The sequence below is a fragment of the Nilaparvata lugens genome, chromosome 11 (assembly GCF_014356525.2).
Source record: "Nilaparvata lugens isolate BPH chromosome 11, ASM1435652v1, whole genome shotgun sequence".
In the NCBI taxonomy this organism is placed as follows: Eukaryota; Metazoa; Arthropoda; class Insecta; order Hemiptera; family Delphacidae; genus Nilaparvata; species Nilaparvata lugens.
In genome coordinates, this window is record NC_052514.1 from 40,689,308 (window position 1) to 40,707,962 (window position 18,655).

Consider the following 18,655-nt stretch of genomic DNA (forward strand, 5'->3'; position numbering starts at 1 on the left):
TCATCCAACCTTATAATACAGCAATAGACTGGCTTCTCCACAAATCTGTGTAATCACTTGTCAGCTGATTTATGATGAATAATTCTGTAGTCTGATTTTTACTCTAATATTGACGTATGAAGGAGGCTCCTTTTTCCTTTTATATTATCCTTGAAATGTAAAATTTCCAAAAACCTTGTATATACGTCGACGCGCAATTAAAAAAGGAACATACCTGTCAAATTTCATGAAAATCTATTACCGCGTTTCGCCGTAAATGCGCAACATATAAACATTTAAACACTCAAACATTTAAACATTAAGAGAAATGCCAAACCGTTGACTTGAATCTTAGACATCACTTTGCTCGGTCAATAAAATATTCTGACCACGATTTCTGGGTAGCCTAATTTCAATTTCAATTTCATTTATTGCCAGTTAGAATATTCAAGACACATTACAAACTCTTTATAATATAAAATATCATTGAAAATATAAATAAATGAACATATAGATCTTATAATAGAACATACTGTTTATATAATAAATTGGTAATAAATATTATGTTTATTGCGTTTATGATAATGTTATATTACAAAATGTTATGTCTGTCAATGTTTCAAAAGGTGATAGGCTTGTTTGGGAGTTCGCCTGTCTTCTTTTAATTGCTAATATGCTTGTATTATTATTGAAGATGTTTTCATAATTTCTATGTTATTTAATTTCTTAATTCATTAAAATTAGCTAATTACTTATTTTGATCATTTCATATTTTAACACAGATATCTTAACTGATCCAACGTTAACCGTACATGCGGAGCTATTGGTTAGTTCGCCCTAAGAACTTGCCAAGCTCGCTACTACCTCCGTAAATAAGCCATAGTGCATTCTGGTGACGTCAGCACAGGTAGGGCTTCTACACCAATAAACATTTGTCGATTTCAACTGATCTTTATCAGCTAATGTTTTTATTGGTGTAGGAGCCCTACCTGTGCTGACGTCACCAGAATGCACTATGGCTTTGTTTACGGAGGCAGTGAGTTCGCTTTCTGTTCGTGTACGATCTGCTATCATCTTGCGAACGGCTCGCGTAACGTTCGTTTGCGGAGCAGAGCGTACGCACCGTTGTTTGTTTTTAAAGCTGTCTAATTAGAGTATAGGAATTGTCAAAATTTGTAACCTGTACGCACCTTAACGTTCATGATCGGAGCGCGTTCGTGTTCGTGGCGCGTGTATCTGTACGCACCTTCAGATGCACTGTTTTGTTTTTGCAATGGAACATGTTGTTTCAGACCCTACCAGGAGGCGATAATCTCGCTGGTGTCGCTGATGCTGGATACAGGATTGCCCTGCTTCCGAGGGCAGACCATCAAACTGCTACGCGCTCGCTTCGCGCCCCAGTCGAGCGACAAAGAGGCCGCTGCCTACATGATCTCCATCATAATCGGCTCCTTCAAGAACATTCGCACGCGCACCTACGACATGATTCAGTACTACCAGAACCAGATTCCCTACTAGATATATTCACTACCAGTTCAATCAAATTTTACCATTTCTCTCTCGTTTCAAAAACTTTCGAACTGTATATCGGGGCGATTTGCTGGATAAATATGAAAATTGTAAATCTAGCAACACGCCCTGGTCTCCGCGGCTTTGTTGGGCTTGTCTTGCGCCATGACAAGCTACGCACAACGTGCGTGCGTGGAGTGATTCAGTATTAAGATAAAGTTTCTGTTTTTTGAAATTGCTGTAACCTCAGGGCTGGGAAAACTAGATGTAGTTTAATTATTTAATTGACGTATCATACACTGTTGGAGCTTATCACTGGATTGAGTCTTTTTCTCATCAGTAGGTTCTTGGCTGCCTTTCACACTTGCAGTTTCCACCACAGTTTCACTATGTGAATCATTTTCCATTGATTTTCCACTTCCTATTTCATTTTCATCTACTTTCTCACTCTCATCTACCTCTTCCTGATCATCTATATCCTTCATTACATTATTCTTATTCTTCTGAGTGTAAGTATGACCATTCTGATCATCTTCTTCTTCTTCTTCTTCTTGCCTTCATGGATTAGGCTTTTGCCTGTTCCGACTCACAACAGCATTCTACAAAAAATCTAAATGTTTTTGAGGAATATATTATATCTAAAATTTATAGCTTATACAAGTATAAAATGTTATTAATTTTGAATTTCTTTATCAGCTTTTCCTATATTCTTATTTGATTTCCTCTATTGCCATCTTTTCCGAGGTCTACCAATGTCTCTTTTTCCTATCGGATGGTAATTTAAAATTTTTAAAGGAATTCTTTCTGTTGGCATTCTTATAATATGTTCCCTCCACTCGTTTCGATGACATACAACTTTTTCATTCATGTTGAAGGCACCCAATTCTCTTCTTATTTCTTCATTTCTTATGTGGTCTCGTCTGTCACAGCCCTTCGTTCTGCGTAGGAATCTCATTTCTGCTGCCTGCAGCCTGCTCTCCTGTGATTTCGTAGTGATCCATGATTCACTTCCATACAGGAGAACAGGGGCAGCCATCACTCTGTAGAACTTCATTATAGTATCTATTTCCTTCATTCCATTTTTCTTCTTCTCTTCCTCTTCCTCATCGCCTTGTCTTTCTTCTTTCCCTTCTTCTTCTACATCTTCGTTATCGTCTGATTCTCCCACCACTTCCTTTGCTGGAACCTCCACACTTTTCCTTTCCACCACAGTATTGTTTTCTCCTTCTTCCTCCACTCCATTTTCACTCCCCTCTTCTACTACTTCGTCGTCACTAACTACCTTCATTTTCAACGAACCAATAAGTTCGAGTTTGTTCGGCGTGGACGAAGTACCCAAGTTTACCATGGAAAACCCTGTATTTGCAGCATCACTATCACTGTCACTAGGTCTTTCACCAGGTTTTTCACCATTTTCAAGTTGATTTCTACTAGTGGACACCGAGGAAAACACACTGTCTACACTGAGATGATTTCGTCTTCATCGGAGGATGTTTCCGATTTCCGGCCGCATCTTCCTGTTTTACCTCTTCATTTTCCCGTACGGTACAGTCATGTTCAAAACTCGCATATTCCCGCGCCTGGTTCTCTTCAAACAAGTACAGTCTCTGCAGCTGAGTTAAACGACTCGACAGATCCATTCAAAACCTATTCAAATTTTCAATCACCCCAATAACGTGCTGTTGCATCAGATGTTCCAACTGTTCAATCTCCGGAAAGCTATCACATTCTTTATCTTTCATAAACTCACTCTCAATAGCTTTAAAATCTGCACTGTTTTGTATACCGGCCAACGAAGAGAAAAAGTTTTTCATTTCGGTTTTCGCTTGGAGTAGAACAGGGTTTTTGTAAGTGGATCTCCGGCACTCAGTGTTCACTTTTGAAAGGTTGGTTGGGAAAACCGGATCGCCGCGGTTTTCCGAGTTTTCACGAACGTTTGAGCAATTTCCATGATTGGAGGCTTGTTGTTGTCGAGCTGAACTTTGTGCGGGGGAAGCGAAGGATGACTCCAAACTTGATAGCTCTCTTCTTCGGCGAGTTTTCTTCCCTTTCTTTTTATCCTTATCTTTCTCCTCTTCTCTTCTTTTTTTGCACACCTGTCTGGCAGCCCATGCTGTGGCTCTCAACGGGTACAGAGCTTCTGGGGCGCAAATGAAACAGTGCCGTCCACTTTTTTGTAAAAGCTTCTCGAGAAGTTTCTTCTGACAGACACATGCCTTGCAGAATACTATGCCGTAGGCATGAGTATCTCCTTAAAATTTGGCCAGAAAGATCCTCACAGCAAACAGTGCATTTCAAACTCTGCTTAAGAACGTCCTCCATATTTGAATAATTAGACGTCCTATATTGAACCTCTTTTTCAGTAATAGCAATTTTTAAGTATTGCTGTTCTCCAGACATATCCTTCACGTTGGAACAAGCCGACGAGCATTCTTTGCAGGTTTCAACAGAAAACCGCTACTAACATTATAAAACAGAAAGCTATCTTCAAATCCTACAAATTCAATAAACAGGACTAAACGGTTTTATTTTAATAAATTTTAAATTGTTAAAAGCTCAACCGATTACAAAGTTCAAACTTGGAATAATGAGCGTCTTCAGGGATACACTGCTCCAATGACTCGAGTGACTCGAGCTAGGCGACCCGCGTTTCATGGGAGCTTTTAACAGTTCATCACCCGGTCGCCATCTTTGATTTTTCTAGCCCGGGTCAGGAATCGTGACCCGACCAAATAGTACGGGCTACGAAGTTCTAGCCCGAGTCACCCGGAATCGGAGCGCTCCTATTATACCCCTACTATAATAGGTGGCTATGATGAAATGCATAAGTTAATGCCATAATGAAATGCACCGTATTTGTAGGTTCACCACTAATTATCAAAACCATTCCATTAAACTTGACTATTTTCTCATAAAAGTTTCGTTTCAAAATCGTTTGAACAATTTTTGGTGATGGTAATAATTGTAGATTATATTTGATACTTGAGAATTATTTGAAAATCGTTCAAGGCTCAAAATATAGTGTAACGACGTAGGTAGATTGCAGCAGAGAAGGTAGCTGAGATTGTTGAAATTAATGCACGTATCCAAATGTCTCAGTTTCCTTTAACAGATGTGGTCTGACAAGTTGATCCCTAGTTTTTCTGTGCGAGAGTCGGCGGAGGTTGAAGGAAGCCAACTGCGCATGCCTGACTGATGTATTCCTGTTGTGAGATTCACGTTGTAAAGCCGGTGAAAATGATACGACTACAGGGTTACCGATTCTCTGTTACCATACCTTGTATATTAGATAGCTGTGATTCAAGTCATTCCAATGATCATTACAAATTAGAATCATCAATTATTATTATAGGAGTGGCCGTAGTCGAGTGGATCAGATGCTGGCTTTATGATTCAGAGGCCCGGGTTCAAATCCCGGCCCGGGCAAGATATTTATCTCGGGCCACTCCCGTGTTTCGGATGGACACGTTAAGCTGTCGGTCCCGGCTGCCTAAAAAGCAGTCGTTAGGTCATGTCAGAGACCCTGAAATTGATCAGTTGCGACCTGAAAACTCTGACACCAGACCTGAGCCAGCCAGGTCACTCGATATTATTTATTATTATAACATGTAATAATGTAAACATGTAATTATTATTACATGTAATAATAATTAATGATTCTTATTTGTAATGATCAATTCTGTATCAACTATATTAAACTCATGGAGAAAAGTATTTCTTCATGATTTAATAATACATTTTCATAATTGAGTTTGAATGTTCTGGTAGTAGTTCATTATGTTTCTTCATAGTTAACAAACGATTTGGCAACGGTGCGAAGCTAGAGAAGGATGGAGTTATCTCCTTTATCCAAAGACATACAAGGATAGCAAACCAATTTTAATTAGGTGCTTATTTTATAACGTGGATCTCACTATGAATTTATCTGATTCCTTCTGCCTTCTACCCTGCATTCGCCGCACCAATATATTTTGACACTTTTATGTTTGCAGCTTCATAACTCACTCTGTATAGTAGCTGGGGGTGCCAAGTTTGGCTCCGACAATTCTTAGGTCAAGCTATATCTATGATGCAAATTTCAGCCAATTCTGAGATACTTCTTGATTCAATGTGTTTCACGATGATTAGTCATGGTTATTCTCAATTTTTTGTGAGAAATAAAAACTGCTCAAACTTCGTGACTTTATGCTGTTTGATGCGAGGAACACGAATCTGGAATCATATTTGCAAAATTCCTTACCGTTCAGGATATATGACCATTTGAATATTTGAAAATTTCATGTTTGCAGCTTCATAACTTATTCTGTATAGTAGCTGATGGTGCCAAATTTGGCTCCGACATTTTCAGCCAAATCTAATACTTTTTGTTTCAGTGTGTTTCACGATGGTTGCAGCTTCATAACCTACCCCTCACCCTGTATAGTTGCTGAGGGTGCCAAATTTGGCTACATTTTTCAGGTCGAGCTTTATTTATGGTGCAAATTCGTTCAAATATATATAGTTTGTATTACTATCTATCCAATTAATTGAAAAACAACTGAATACAAATTATTCGATGTATATTTATTATTTATTTATTGCTACTGTGACAATTTCTCATCATATTTGAGACTCTAATCGTTTACAACCTCTATTTATTTCTCGATCTCAAAAATAATAATTCAGAAGTTGACTGCTATTTCTTTGCTTTGGATAAGAATGTAACTTACTTGCATTGGAATTTTATTTTCAATAAATCTTATTTTTCCAGAATTATTTTATTTCTATCTTTATCCGGCGCTACAGCCCTAGGTGAGCCCTGGCCTCCCCCATAACACGCCTCCATTCCTCTCTGTTCATGGCTCTTTCTTTCCATCCTCTCACTCGGTCCACCCACCTGTTCCTTGGCCTACCTTTTTTTCGTCTGTTTCCAGAATTCAAATGACGTAAATTATCTTGGAAACTCTGAAAGGATGGTCGGATTTGTTTGATTTTGGTACCAAATTAAAGTCTTACATTTGATGAAATTGAAAATAAAAACTCATTATTTATCAACTGAACTAAACACATATAGTATTTAATGTGTGTAAGCAATAATCGGTATAATGCCTCAGTTACCACTTGCTAAGTTTTAACTTCCTGTTACAATTCTAAAATACAAATGAGCTCAGTAGTAAAATAAATCATGAGAAATATGAATTTCCCGATCAAATAGTATAAATCATGAGAAATTTGAATTTCCCGCTCAAATAGTATGAATCATGAGAAATTTTAATTTCCCGCTCAAATATTATATTAAGTCATTATATTAAATAATGAGAAATTTGAATTTCCCGCTAATCATGAGAAATTTGAATTTCCCGCTCAAATAGTATAAATCATGAGAAATTTGAATTTCCCGCTAATCATGATAAATTTGAATTTACGCTCAAATAATTATAAAAATCATGAGAAATTTGAATTTCCCGCTCAAATAGTAGCTCATTTGCATATTAGAAATGACCAGATTTCTACCAGGGCATCAGAAACATGCAAGAGGTACACAAACTAGATCAGTGTTGCGGGTTGCCTATGCTTGCATTGGAAGGCGTTGAAAAACCTGCTACCTCTTCAAGTGTTCTGACTCCCTGGTACAGAATTGAAACCAACTAAAATACTACCAGGGCAACAGAAACATGCAAGAGGTACTGACTGATTTGAGCGGGAAATTCAAATTTCTCAGGATTTTTGTGACTACTGAGCTCATTTGTATTGGATGAGAATTAGAACAGCACAGCAGAAAAAAGCAACAGGTAACGGATTCATTTTTCATGAATCCAAAAATTAATTTAAATCGCTAAAACTCTCAGCAATGATATAATATTTGACGAGAGAAACAATATAATGTCATCACATTGGCGAAATTCCTTACCGTTCATTAGATATGGCCGTTTGAAAATTTGCAAATTTCATGTTTGAAGCCGCATAACTCATCCTGTATAGCTGGGAATGCCAAATTTGGCTCCGACATTTCTCAGTTGAAGAAAAAGCTTCATCTATGGTGCAAATTTCAGCCGAATCCGAGATACTTCTTTCTCTCACTGTTTGCACGATGATTGTTTGTCCATGAATTTTGTCATTGATTTGTGAAAAATAAAAATCGCTCAAACTTCGTGATCTTATGGTATTTGATGCGAGGAACACGAATCTGGAATCATATTTGCAAAATTCTTCACCGTTCAGGAGATATGAATATTTGAAAATTTGATGTTTGCAGCTTCATAACTCACCCCTCATCCTCCCTGCCGGGAGTGCCAAATTTGGCTCCGACATTTCTCAGGTTAAGCTTCATGTATGGTGCAAATTTCAGCCGAATCTGAGATACTTTTTTTACTGTTTCAAAACGCACAAAAATGGATTTCATGAAAAATGCTAATCTCCCAGATTTTGTTGATTTTTGGGCTATGGATAGAGGTCGACCTAACAAGTGTCGTGCGTTATCAGGTCAGATCAAAAGAATCGTATATCCAAGAATCGATGTTTGTGTAACTGGCTTAACTTACTCTGTAGATAGCTTTTGAGTAAGTTGTGTTCCATCAAATGAACCATTGGGAATAATACAAGTATACAATTACAAGTATTTGATCTCTGATTTAGATATAATTGCCTAGAATACAAGTATCAGATTTAAGGTGCAAAGTAATAAGTAAGTAGGTGGTGCTACCAGCTACCTTGCTACCAGTGCCTTGCAGAATCGAGAAGTGGCCACTAATAAGGTAAATGAAGCGGAATCAGATGACAATAGAGTATATGGTAGTCGAGAGTTGGAGGATGAACCTTTTTGAGCCCTTATTGAACAACATCGAGTGGACAGGTGGCGCGGCCCCGTCTCTTTTACATAACCCGTGAAAATAAATTTGTGCCGGCCAGAATACAATTCAGTTACAGTGAAAATATAATTTCCACGAGTTCTAATTGGAATATTCACACTCAGCCCGGTCGAGCGAGTATGAATTAATCACATTAGAATCCAAGGAAATTCTAATTCACTGTCACTTTTGTGTTGTAATCCAGCATTGCACGCTTTAGTTTGGTCGCGGGTTCGAATCCCTCCGGCAGGCCTGGACGGTTTTTTAATGTTTGGCATGGACTGTCGCTACCTGGACACGGGTTCGAATCCCCCTGGTAGGCCTGGACGTTTGTAAATGTTTGGCATGCACTGTAGTAAATGGTAACAACCTTCAAAAACAGAGTTGACGGACATGGCAACATATTTATGAAAAATAAAATCATACAAGAACAATGAAACCAATTTATTAAAAACAATTTACACAATAAAAGTGAGCCAGCCAGGTCACACGATATTATTATTATTATACAATAAAACTACAGGACTAATAATAAATTATGTCCACGTTCAAAAATATTTGTTTGTTTGTTTTGTTTGTTTTTATATAGTGAGATCCACGTTATAATGGCAGTGTAGGAAGATAGGTGAAAAGGGTTGCCAGATCTCAGCCTTGCCACCCAAACAGCTGATATTGGTATATCAATGTTTTCTGGTTCATTATTGTTGAAAATAGTCAATCATATTTTATTTGTCAAAATATATTTTTAAAGATGTAATTATAAATTTTCATGATTGAGATTAAATATGTTGTCAATTAGTTGAATTTCTACATTGTTGATAAACTTCGCAAAGCGTGAAAGAGATAGCGCCATCTGCTTTGTTGAACGATAGACAATGAAAGCAACATCATTGCAAATCACACACTGTCATTATAAAGGTGCATACAGATTTCCGCGCCGCGAACATGAGCAATTCACTTTTAATCAGCTGATGCCAAGCTTTTTATATCTGTATCTTACCGTTTCTGTAAAAATACAGATATAATCAGCTGATTAAAAGTGAACTGCTCATGTTCGCGGCGCGTATATCTGTACGCTACTTAACGTGGACCTCACTATAGCAAAACTGGAATTCTGAAAACTGAAAGATGTGATCAGTTAATTTCCAGGAGATTACGAACTTGTTTCTGTGAATGTTTTGCAAAAATAAATAAATTTTATATTATACTTATGAAATTTTTAACTTTCTGTTTAGTATACATTTTATCAGTAAGTGGATTTTTTACATTCTTCAATAAAATAGTGGAAGAAAATAACAGATCTATAAAATTATTGACTCTGAACTGTGAGCATTGTTGGAATGGAAATGCTATTTATGATGAGGTTCACGTTATAATGACAGTGGAGAAAGATAGGAGAACTATGTTGCCGATCCTTGGTCTTGTCAATGCCTTTTATAGACGGTATAATATGATGTAATATTAACTGTTCATTCTCGTTTAAAATAATCAATTATATTATATTAAGCAAAGTATTATATTTTCATAATGAATTTTCACAATTATGATGAAATATATTGTTAACTAATTATCAATTCTACATTGTTAAAAGACGATATGGCAACAGAGCAAAGCGAGAAAGAGATAGCGCTATCAGCTTTGTTGAATGATAAACAAGGATAGCAATATCATTGCCAATCTATATATATATATATATATATATATATAATATATATATATATATAATATATATATATATAGAAGCGAAATGACACTCACTCACTGACTGACTGACTGATTGACTCACTCACACACTCACTCGCAGAACTAAAAATCTACCGGACCAAAAACGTTCAAATTTGGTGGGTATGTTAGTTGGCCCTTTAGAGGCGCACTAAGAAATCTTTTGGCGATATTTTAACTCTAAGGGTGGTTCTTAAGGGTTTGAAGTTCGTCTTTTAGCATGTATATTCTTCTTATTCCAATATCTTAAAATTATAATTTAAATTTCCATACCAAATGTTAATATAGAACTATAATCTATAGCCTCTTCGAAACAGTTGTTCTGGTAACTAAATACCTATTTAGGAGGTCCTGATTTATCGCGGAAAAATTGATTTTACAAATTTGGTAGGTGTGTTCAGTTGGCCCTTTAGAGGCGCAATAACATTTCCAAAGATACGCCCAAAATCTGCGTTTTCCAGCGGTTTTTTGCGCTTTCTCTGCTTTATCGAGAACAAATGAACAGAAAATATTCAAATTTACTACAGAAGCTCAGCTGGGGTGCAATAATGTTGTGTTAGAAGGAATTTGAAGTAACACCAAAGATACGCCCAAAATTCGGGTTTTCTCAGCTTTTCAGCGTTTCCTCACCTTTTTCAATAATTGATGGAAAAATATAAAAAAAAATTCAGTACACAGGTTTGGCTGAGGTAGAAGAATTTTGTTCGCCAAAGATACGCCGATATAGTAACAGGTGTTTTTCGAGATCAAATCAAATCAAATTGACATAATACGTTCAAATTCGGAACAGAGGTTCCGCTGAGGTCTAAATGCAGGCGAGCGAAGCGAGCCCGCTGATCTCATTTTAGGGCAATCCAGTCGGGGGTCCAGAATTCGGTACAGAGGTTCCGCTGAGGTTTAGATGCAGGCGAGCGAAGCGAGCCCGCTGATCTCATTTTTGGACGATCCAGTCGGGGGCGGAGCCCCCTGGCTAGACGGATATGGCGAGCGAAGCGAGCCTGACGGCTAGTCAAACATATAACGTGGACCTCACTATATAAGGAAGAGTTCACAGTAAATTGAAAACCACTAGGGATATTTGATTTTGTCCCTACTATTTTTAACTGTGAGCACTGATTGAAAGGGGAGCATGGATGCTATGCTATCTGTGAATGAATGCTACCAGTTTCAAGTTAATCTTTCTCTAGTCATTAAGAAAATTTCAACCAAGATTCAAAGACTTACACCTAGTTGCACAACAGTCGGTTAACTTTCAATCACGATTAAATGCTATATTTCAATTGTGATTACCGCTAACCGATTGGCTTTGATTGCACAAAAAAGAAATTTCAAGAGTGATAACGCCTATTAAACTAAGCGGCGTAAAAATGTTTAATTCTGATTAGTTGGCACAATTTTAACGGCGATTAGCTGAAAAGAAGAGAATTTGGATGCACAAAGGTAAACATCGAAAAATAACGCCGGTTAAACTAATCGACGTAAAAATTTTCAATAGGCCATTCAGGGGGAGTTAAATCCAACTAACGCCGATAAGGTACCTACTGATAGCTGTCTTCCAATTAATTTTTGGTGAAAAAACTACAAAATTCAAAGTATGAGCTAAATATATGAATGAATTTCATCCGTTAATAAGATAGAAAAGTGTATTTAGCTGATATTAGCATTCAAAATTAGATTCTGATTTTTGAGGTTAATTTTCGGAATTTCATCCGTTAATAAGATAGAAAAGTGTATTTAGCTGATATTAGCATTCAAAATTAGATTCTGATTTTTGAGGTTAATTTTCGATCTGTTGTCGTCTGCAGATAGCACTTGACACTGGCGACAGACAGAACATTTTTACGTCACATGCTAATGAATGATCTCCGCTTCAATAACATAACCTCAATTTTCTGACATTTGCTCAGAATAATAGTATCTGTCAGTTAAATTACAGTGTTGCCGGATTGTGAAACCGTTAAAATCTCAGTTAGTTAACCGGAAAACTTAATCGGGATTAAGTAATCTAACTAACATATCTTTGTGGAACAGAAATGAATCCGTAAAACTAACGCCGGTTTGTCAGTCGGCGTTAATGTCCGTATTTAACAGATGTACGTGCAACTGGGGGTTAATTAGTTAACCGGAAAACTTATCCGGGATTAAAAACTAACCGATCATTGTGGAACAGAAATGAATCAGTAAAACTAACGCCGGTTTGTTAATCGGCGTTAATGTCCATATTTAACAAAAGTACGTGTAACTGGCCATTGGTTATTGTGCATGGAAACTTAACTTAACAACGGATATCGCATATTGGATAGACGCGGACGGATGGCAGTTTTGAGCATCTCAGCTAATCGCTTCCGTTTTTCAGCCAGAGTCCGCTGCAACACTGGCGAATCGCCCTCGTCCTGACTTCTCCACTCCTGCAAATACATTAATGGATAAATTTCATTGTGTTCTCACAAACACAACAAAAATCCAAGATAATACAATACACGATAATTGTTGGATAATTAAATAATAAATAAATAAATGTTTATTTCCCCCCAAAAAAAACTAAAACTACAACATCAATTACAAAAAATATTATATAAATTACAATATTACATACAATAGTTAGTTACAAAAGATTCTTATAATGTGTTCTCTACTTGTTTAGTTTTTTCTGTGTGGAAATTGACCTACTCCACTATGGCGTACCATGTTCTAGAGTAGGTTTTGTTAGTTTTTTGTGTGTATTATCAATTATTTAGTGTTTAGTAAGTCATTAGGTGGTTAATTGTTATTTGAAATAATGTTTTCTATGTTCTGTCTTCCTTTGCTCATCAAACAATTGTGTACTATTGCTTTTAACTTTCTAGGAAGATTAATCTGTTTAAAGTTTGCAGGAAGTAGATTATATAATTTTGGTGCTAAATGATTGAAATGTCTCTGGTATCCTTGGGTTCCTTGCAACACTGGTGATAAGAAGATTCCTGTATCTGGTGTTGTGGTTGTGGATTTTAGTTTGAAATGTTGTTGGGTTCTTGTGTAATCTGCATAGTATCTCCTTGGAGTAAAGCTGTCTTGCATCCATCACGTCAAACTCATTGAATAGCTGGTCTGATGAATAGCGTGGAGGCTTCTGGTTGATGACCCTCATGATCAGCTTCTGCACCCTTAGGAGCGGTTCAATGTGCAAGAAGCTTGCACCTCCCCATCCCACAATCCCATACAGCATGAGGGACTGTGCTAGAGAGAAGTAGACAACTCTTAGACATCCCTTGTCGACCAGTGTCCTCAGAATCCTGAATCTGTAGATGGTCTTCCTCAGTCTCCCGCATAATTCATTGAGATGATGATCCCAGCGCATTTAAGAACAAAACTATTCAAAATGTCTAATATGTGAAAGGCCTAACTCAGAGACATGGTTTTATGGTCAAAATGAAGAGAATAAGTAGATTTGAAAGTGAATACCTCCTCGTCGACAATGAGATCCATGTCTGTGGCGGCCTTTTGCAGCCAGCCTCGTTTGGCTTGGTCTCGTTTGGAGCGCATCTCCAGTCGCTCCACCTCACGCGCCAACTTGATGCGATCTTTGATCGCTACCAACAGATCCCTCTCAACTGGCAACTCCTCAATATCTTTCTCTGCAACATTCGAATAGAGTAATCACTCTTATTTTTAGCGCTACTGAAACTTTAGTGAAGTGAGCGACTACAATACAACCTATTATATCGGACTATGTGTAACCTTATCTAAATTTGGGAGAGGAATAGCACAATGTTACCTTAATTTCTCTCCCTATCATTTATGATGATGAACTTGTTGTATCTATATATATAAAAGCGAAATGGCACTCACTCACTCACTCGCATAACTAAAAATCTACCGGACCAAAAACGTTCAAATTTGGTAGGTATGTTCAGTTGGCCCTTTAGAGGCGCACTAAGAAATCTTTTGGCAATATTTTAACTCTAAGGGTTGTTTTTAAGGGTTTAAAGTTCGTCTTTTAGCATGTATATTCTTCTTCTCCCAATCTCTCAATTATAATTGAAATTTCCATATCATATGTTACTATAGAACTATAATCTAGATAGAGTACCTCTTCAAAACAGTTGTTAACTGGCAACTAAATCAATAATTTTGTCAGGTTGGCATTAAGTTGAGTTGACTTTGTTAGGTTGGCACCAAGTTGAAGATTTAAATGCATTTATCGCGGAAAAATTGATTGGGCACTGCTACTTCAATCCCGAATATTATATTACTAGCAGTCAGGCTCGCTCCGCTCGCCATATCCGTTTAGCCAGACGTTTAGTCTGGATCCCCGACTGGATCGTCCTAACATATGATAAAAATGCTCAAATGAAAAATGCAGGCGAGCGAAGCGAGCCTGCTGATCTCATTCTTGGACGATCCAGTCGCGGGTCCAGGGGGCGGAGCCCCCTACCTAGACGGATATGACGAGCAAAGCGAGCCTGACGGCTAGTGAATCAATAAAGAATAAACAATAGAATATATCTGGCATCCTTTTATTTAATAGCAAAACATGTGATAAAACACACCACACCTCACGTAGTATTCTCATCCACAAGTACCTGATTGAAACTATAGACCTTATGCAAATACAGCAATAGACTGGCTTCTCCACACATCTGTGTAATCACTTGTCAGCTGATTAATTTATGATAAATAATTCTATAGTCTGATTTTACTCTAATATGGGCGTATGAAGGAGGCTCCTTTTTCCTTTTATATTATCCTTGGAATGTAAAATTTCCAAAAACCTTGTATATACGTCAACGCGCAGTTAAAAAAGGAACATACCTGTCAAATTTCATGAAAATCTATTACCGCGTTTCGCCGTAAATGCGCAACATATAAACATTTAAATCTCAAACATTTAAACATTAAGAGAAATGCCAGACCGTCGACTTGAATCTTAGACCTCACTTCGCTCGGTCAATAAGAGAGAATACGGTTGTGTTTGTTCGCATCAAAACTTGTGGATTGCATACCGGAAAAACGGCAATGATTTAGATCTCCAAATGTTTCACATAGATTCTAAAAATACCAATATCGGGCACCTTATAGCCCAAATTTCAATTTTCCATCTAGATTTATTAGAATCAATGTTCACATTTCATTCATAGGACATGTTGTAAAATGCGTTTTCGCCACACTGCACAGAAAGCAGCTGTTTTCCAGTCCCTACGTAGATCTGAAAGACCTTGTTTGCAGACGACGTCAGAAAAGGGTTTCTTTTCCGGGCTAGGCCAGAAAGTTGTCTCTTTCCAGCCGCTCATGGAAGTAGTTAATAAGTCATCCGCTAGATCGGGCGAGTGGCCACTTTCATCATCAGCTAAAGTCGCCATGATTTCAGTTCCAGTTTCGAATCAAACTAATTCGCTTCGCAACCAGTTTTATTCAATTATTTATTGGTGATTAGTGCATTCCGAATTTTCAAAAATGCTTGAAGATGACTGTGGTATTCCAAGTGAAATTTTAAAAGAATCTGAAATCCTGACTGCAAATCTTCTACCACTAAAATCAAGAGATAGGTACGATAGCTTAACGAGTATTCTTTATTTTGTATTCTTTAGACTATTTATTTTGTCAGCAATACCTGTAGTGTGGCGAAAAATATCGTTCGCACCACGGGCAAAAATGTTTTTCCAGCTCTCAATCTTTTCTAGTCCTCGGCCTAGCTGGAAAAATCTCATTTTCTGCTCTAGGTGCGAAATATACTATTTATGAAGGAAGCTGTAGAGAGATTGATACGCTGGTAGCAATGTGTAGAAATATGTGCTTCGATACAGGAAGCTCATGTTTTGATACAAATTCTGGCAACCTATGTATCAATGATACTGATAGGTTGTTACAGGACATAATATACAGATCACAGGCCAAAGCAACATAATAATATTGCTGTAGCAATGATAGCAGTTGTGATAACCATATTATTGTGTTAGTTCTTGAATAATCACAGAAGCTAAATTCCCGGACAAGACCGGGTAAAATGCTAGTAATGAAATGAAAGGGTACTTGATAACTTTTTTGTGTTTTCCAGTTTTATTGACATGTGCAAGACGTCAAGGCCACGTGCGTCACGCTCAAAGTTGAAAAAAGTCTATTAGTCGAGTTCAAAGCCAAATTTCAAACAGTTTCAACGCTCATAAAAAGTTCAAAAACGTCAACGGAACAAACCGTATGAATATTTTTTGGAAATTCCTTCCTCTTTCCAACCATCCCCTTAGAATAAATTAGATTTTGAAAGATTAGTTTTCTAGTTATATTATTATTATTAGCGTATGGCAAACACATAGACACACATAGACACACACATGAATTCACAAAAATATGCAGGTCTTTGACCATTGTCAGCTTGAAAAAAAATATAAAACAAAATAAAACCATCTATCTAGGTTATAGAATACAAACAAAAATATATGACAAAGAAAAGTGTATATATGCACAAGGAAATAGGAAATAATCAAGTCAAACTTGAATGTCCAGGTTGGTTATGTAGGCTATTGCTTGTGGAGATGCTGCTATAAAATCATCTGAACCGCCCTGATAGGCTCGAATAGCACAATGCCGGATGATATGATTCATTGTTTGTCTAGCCTCTCCACAATCACAATCATGGGAGGGCAATCTACCCCAGTCACTAAGAGATGCTCTACATCTTCCGTGCCCAGTTCTAATCCTGTTGAGTGCTGTCCATGTTCGCCTTGGCAGATCAAACCCAGCCACACTCCTCCCAACAGAATACCTCAGACTAACACTGAGAGGTGCTCTATCCATCCACTCCTCCTCCCAGCTATCAGCAACAGAGAAATTCTCACGTTCTAGCCGCTCATCCAAGCGCATGGGAGGGCGCCTTGACCTCAGCCTGTTACCGAGCTCCAGAAGATCTCTGTGGATTGGGAGTGCTCTGTCATTTTTTATCTTATTATACTCACAAACAAGAGCAAAAGATCTTCGCAGCCCTGGTGGAGCAATGTTGCTGAGAACTGGCAGCCAATATGTGGGGGTGGTTCTAATGGTCCCAGAAATAAGTCGCATGGAATTATTCAGCTGAGTGTTGACTCTATTCACATGGGCACTATTTATCCACACAGCCGCACAGTATTCAGCTGTGGGGTATACTAGTCCTAGGGCAGAGCAGCGCAGGAATTATTCAGCTGAGTGTTGACTCTATTCACATGGGCACTATTTATCCACACAGCCGCACAGTATTCAGCTGTGGGATATACTAGTCCTAGGGCAGAGCAGCGCAAAGTTGTTGCTGATGCTCCTCATGTTGTTCCACAGAGTTTTTGTAGAATATTATTCCTAGTTTTTAGTTTCTCAGCAACATTATGAAGGTGATTTTTGTAGGACAGAGTGCGGTCAAGCGTCACCCCAAGGTACTTTGGAAAGAAATTATGCTGTAATTGCGTGTTGTCAAACCTCACATCCAGTTTTACCCTAGCCTCCCCATTATTCAAGTGAAAACAGCACACCTCTGTTTTTTTCATGTTAGGGTGTAGCCTCCACTTGTGGAAATAAACTGAAAGGGAAGATAGGTCTTCAGTGAGGCTCTCTGATGTTGTCTTCATACTCTTGTCTTGAGTGGCCACAGCAATGTCATCAGCATACATGAAGATCCTTGATGGTATGTTGGGAAGATCTGCTGAGTACAAGTTGAAAAGAAGCGGGGACAAGATTGAACCCTGTGGCAATCCATTATTCAGTACCTTTCTTCTGCTTAGCTTATCATCCATGAGCACTCTGAAGCATCTGTTCTTTAGCATGTTATTTATCAATTGGATGATTTTTAGGCTTGGTAGAACATCACACTGTATCATAAGCAGCACTCAGGTCCACAAAGGCAACAGATGTTTTCAATCCCTTTTGGAAGCCTGCCTCGATATATGTCGTCAAAGAGAGAACCTGGTCTGTATAACTCCGGTTGGTTCGAAATCCAGCCTGTTCAATCGGTACATGCTCTAGTATTATTTTACTTATCCTATTGTAGAGAAGCCTCTCTAGCACTTTGTAACTCACACTCAGCAGTGCAATTGGGCGGTAGTTTTTCACATCATCACAAGGTTTGCCAGGCTTGAGGATTGAAACTATTTTAGACTCCTTGAAATCTGCTGGGAGATTTCCAGTTTGCAGAATTTTTGTATAAAAGCGTGACAACCACAGCCTAACCTTCCCTCCAGCATGCACCAGAAACTCTGGGTGGATTCCATCAAAGTCAGGTGCCTTTCCACACTTGGTATTACAAAGAGCAGCATCCACCTCCTCTACTGAGAAATCACTGGACAGGTGTAAGTCCTCCACAGCCATAGCTTTAAGCTCTTTCAGTCCATTCCTTACCTCCGCTGCATGATCCAAACAGCCAGCAGCCTTAGATGTTTTGACTATTTGTTCTGCCACCTGATCTGGATGGATAGGGTAGCTCTGGTGTGTAGTAATTCTTGCACTGCCCAGTTTCCTGAGAAGACTCCAAGCCCGGCGGCTGGAATGTCTAAAGTCCATCTCCTCCATTGTCTGGGACCATTTCTTTCTACGTGCCTCATCCAAGCTGTTAAGGAGCTCTCCTGCAATCCATTGGTCATTTTTTTCCTGAAACTGCTTGTATAGATGGTCACTTTCTCTAC

General features: G+C 38.1%; 2 protein-coding genes across 2 annotated transcripts in view; one reads left to right on the forward strand and one right to left on the reverse strand.

Annotated features, from left to right (window-relative positions):
* The window catches only part of LOC111045145 (phosphatidylinositol 4-kinase alpha), a 113,467-nt gene extending 111,451 nt beyond the window's left edge, over positions 1-2,016 (forward strand). Inside the window, 1 exon segment of the mRNA XM_039438436.1 lies at positions 1,272-2,016. Within this exon segment, the coding sequence (XP_039294370.1) occupies positions 1,272-1,497 (226 nt within the window). The 3' untranslated portion in view covers positions 1,498-2,016.
* A 10,054-nt stretch (positions 2,017-12,070) lies between these two features.
* Positions 12,071-18,655, reverse strand: part of LOC111045147 (ATP-dependent RNA helicase DDX24) — a 40,565-nt gene continuing 33,980 nt past the window's right edge. Inside the window, exons 9-10 of the mRNA XM_022330460.2 lie at positions 13,479-13,651; positions 12,071-12,445 (exon numbers count right to left, since the gene is read on the reverse strand). Coding sequence (XP_022186152.2) covers positions 12,308-12,445; positions 13,479-13,651 — 311 coding nt within the window. The 3' untranslated portion in view covers positions 12,071-12,307. The remainder of the gene's footprint in view (positions 12,446-13,478; positions 13,652-18,655) is intronic.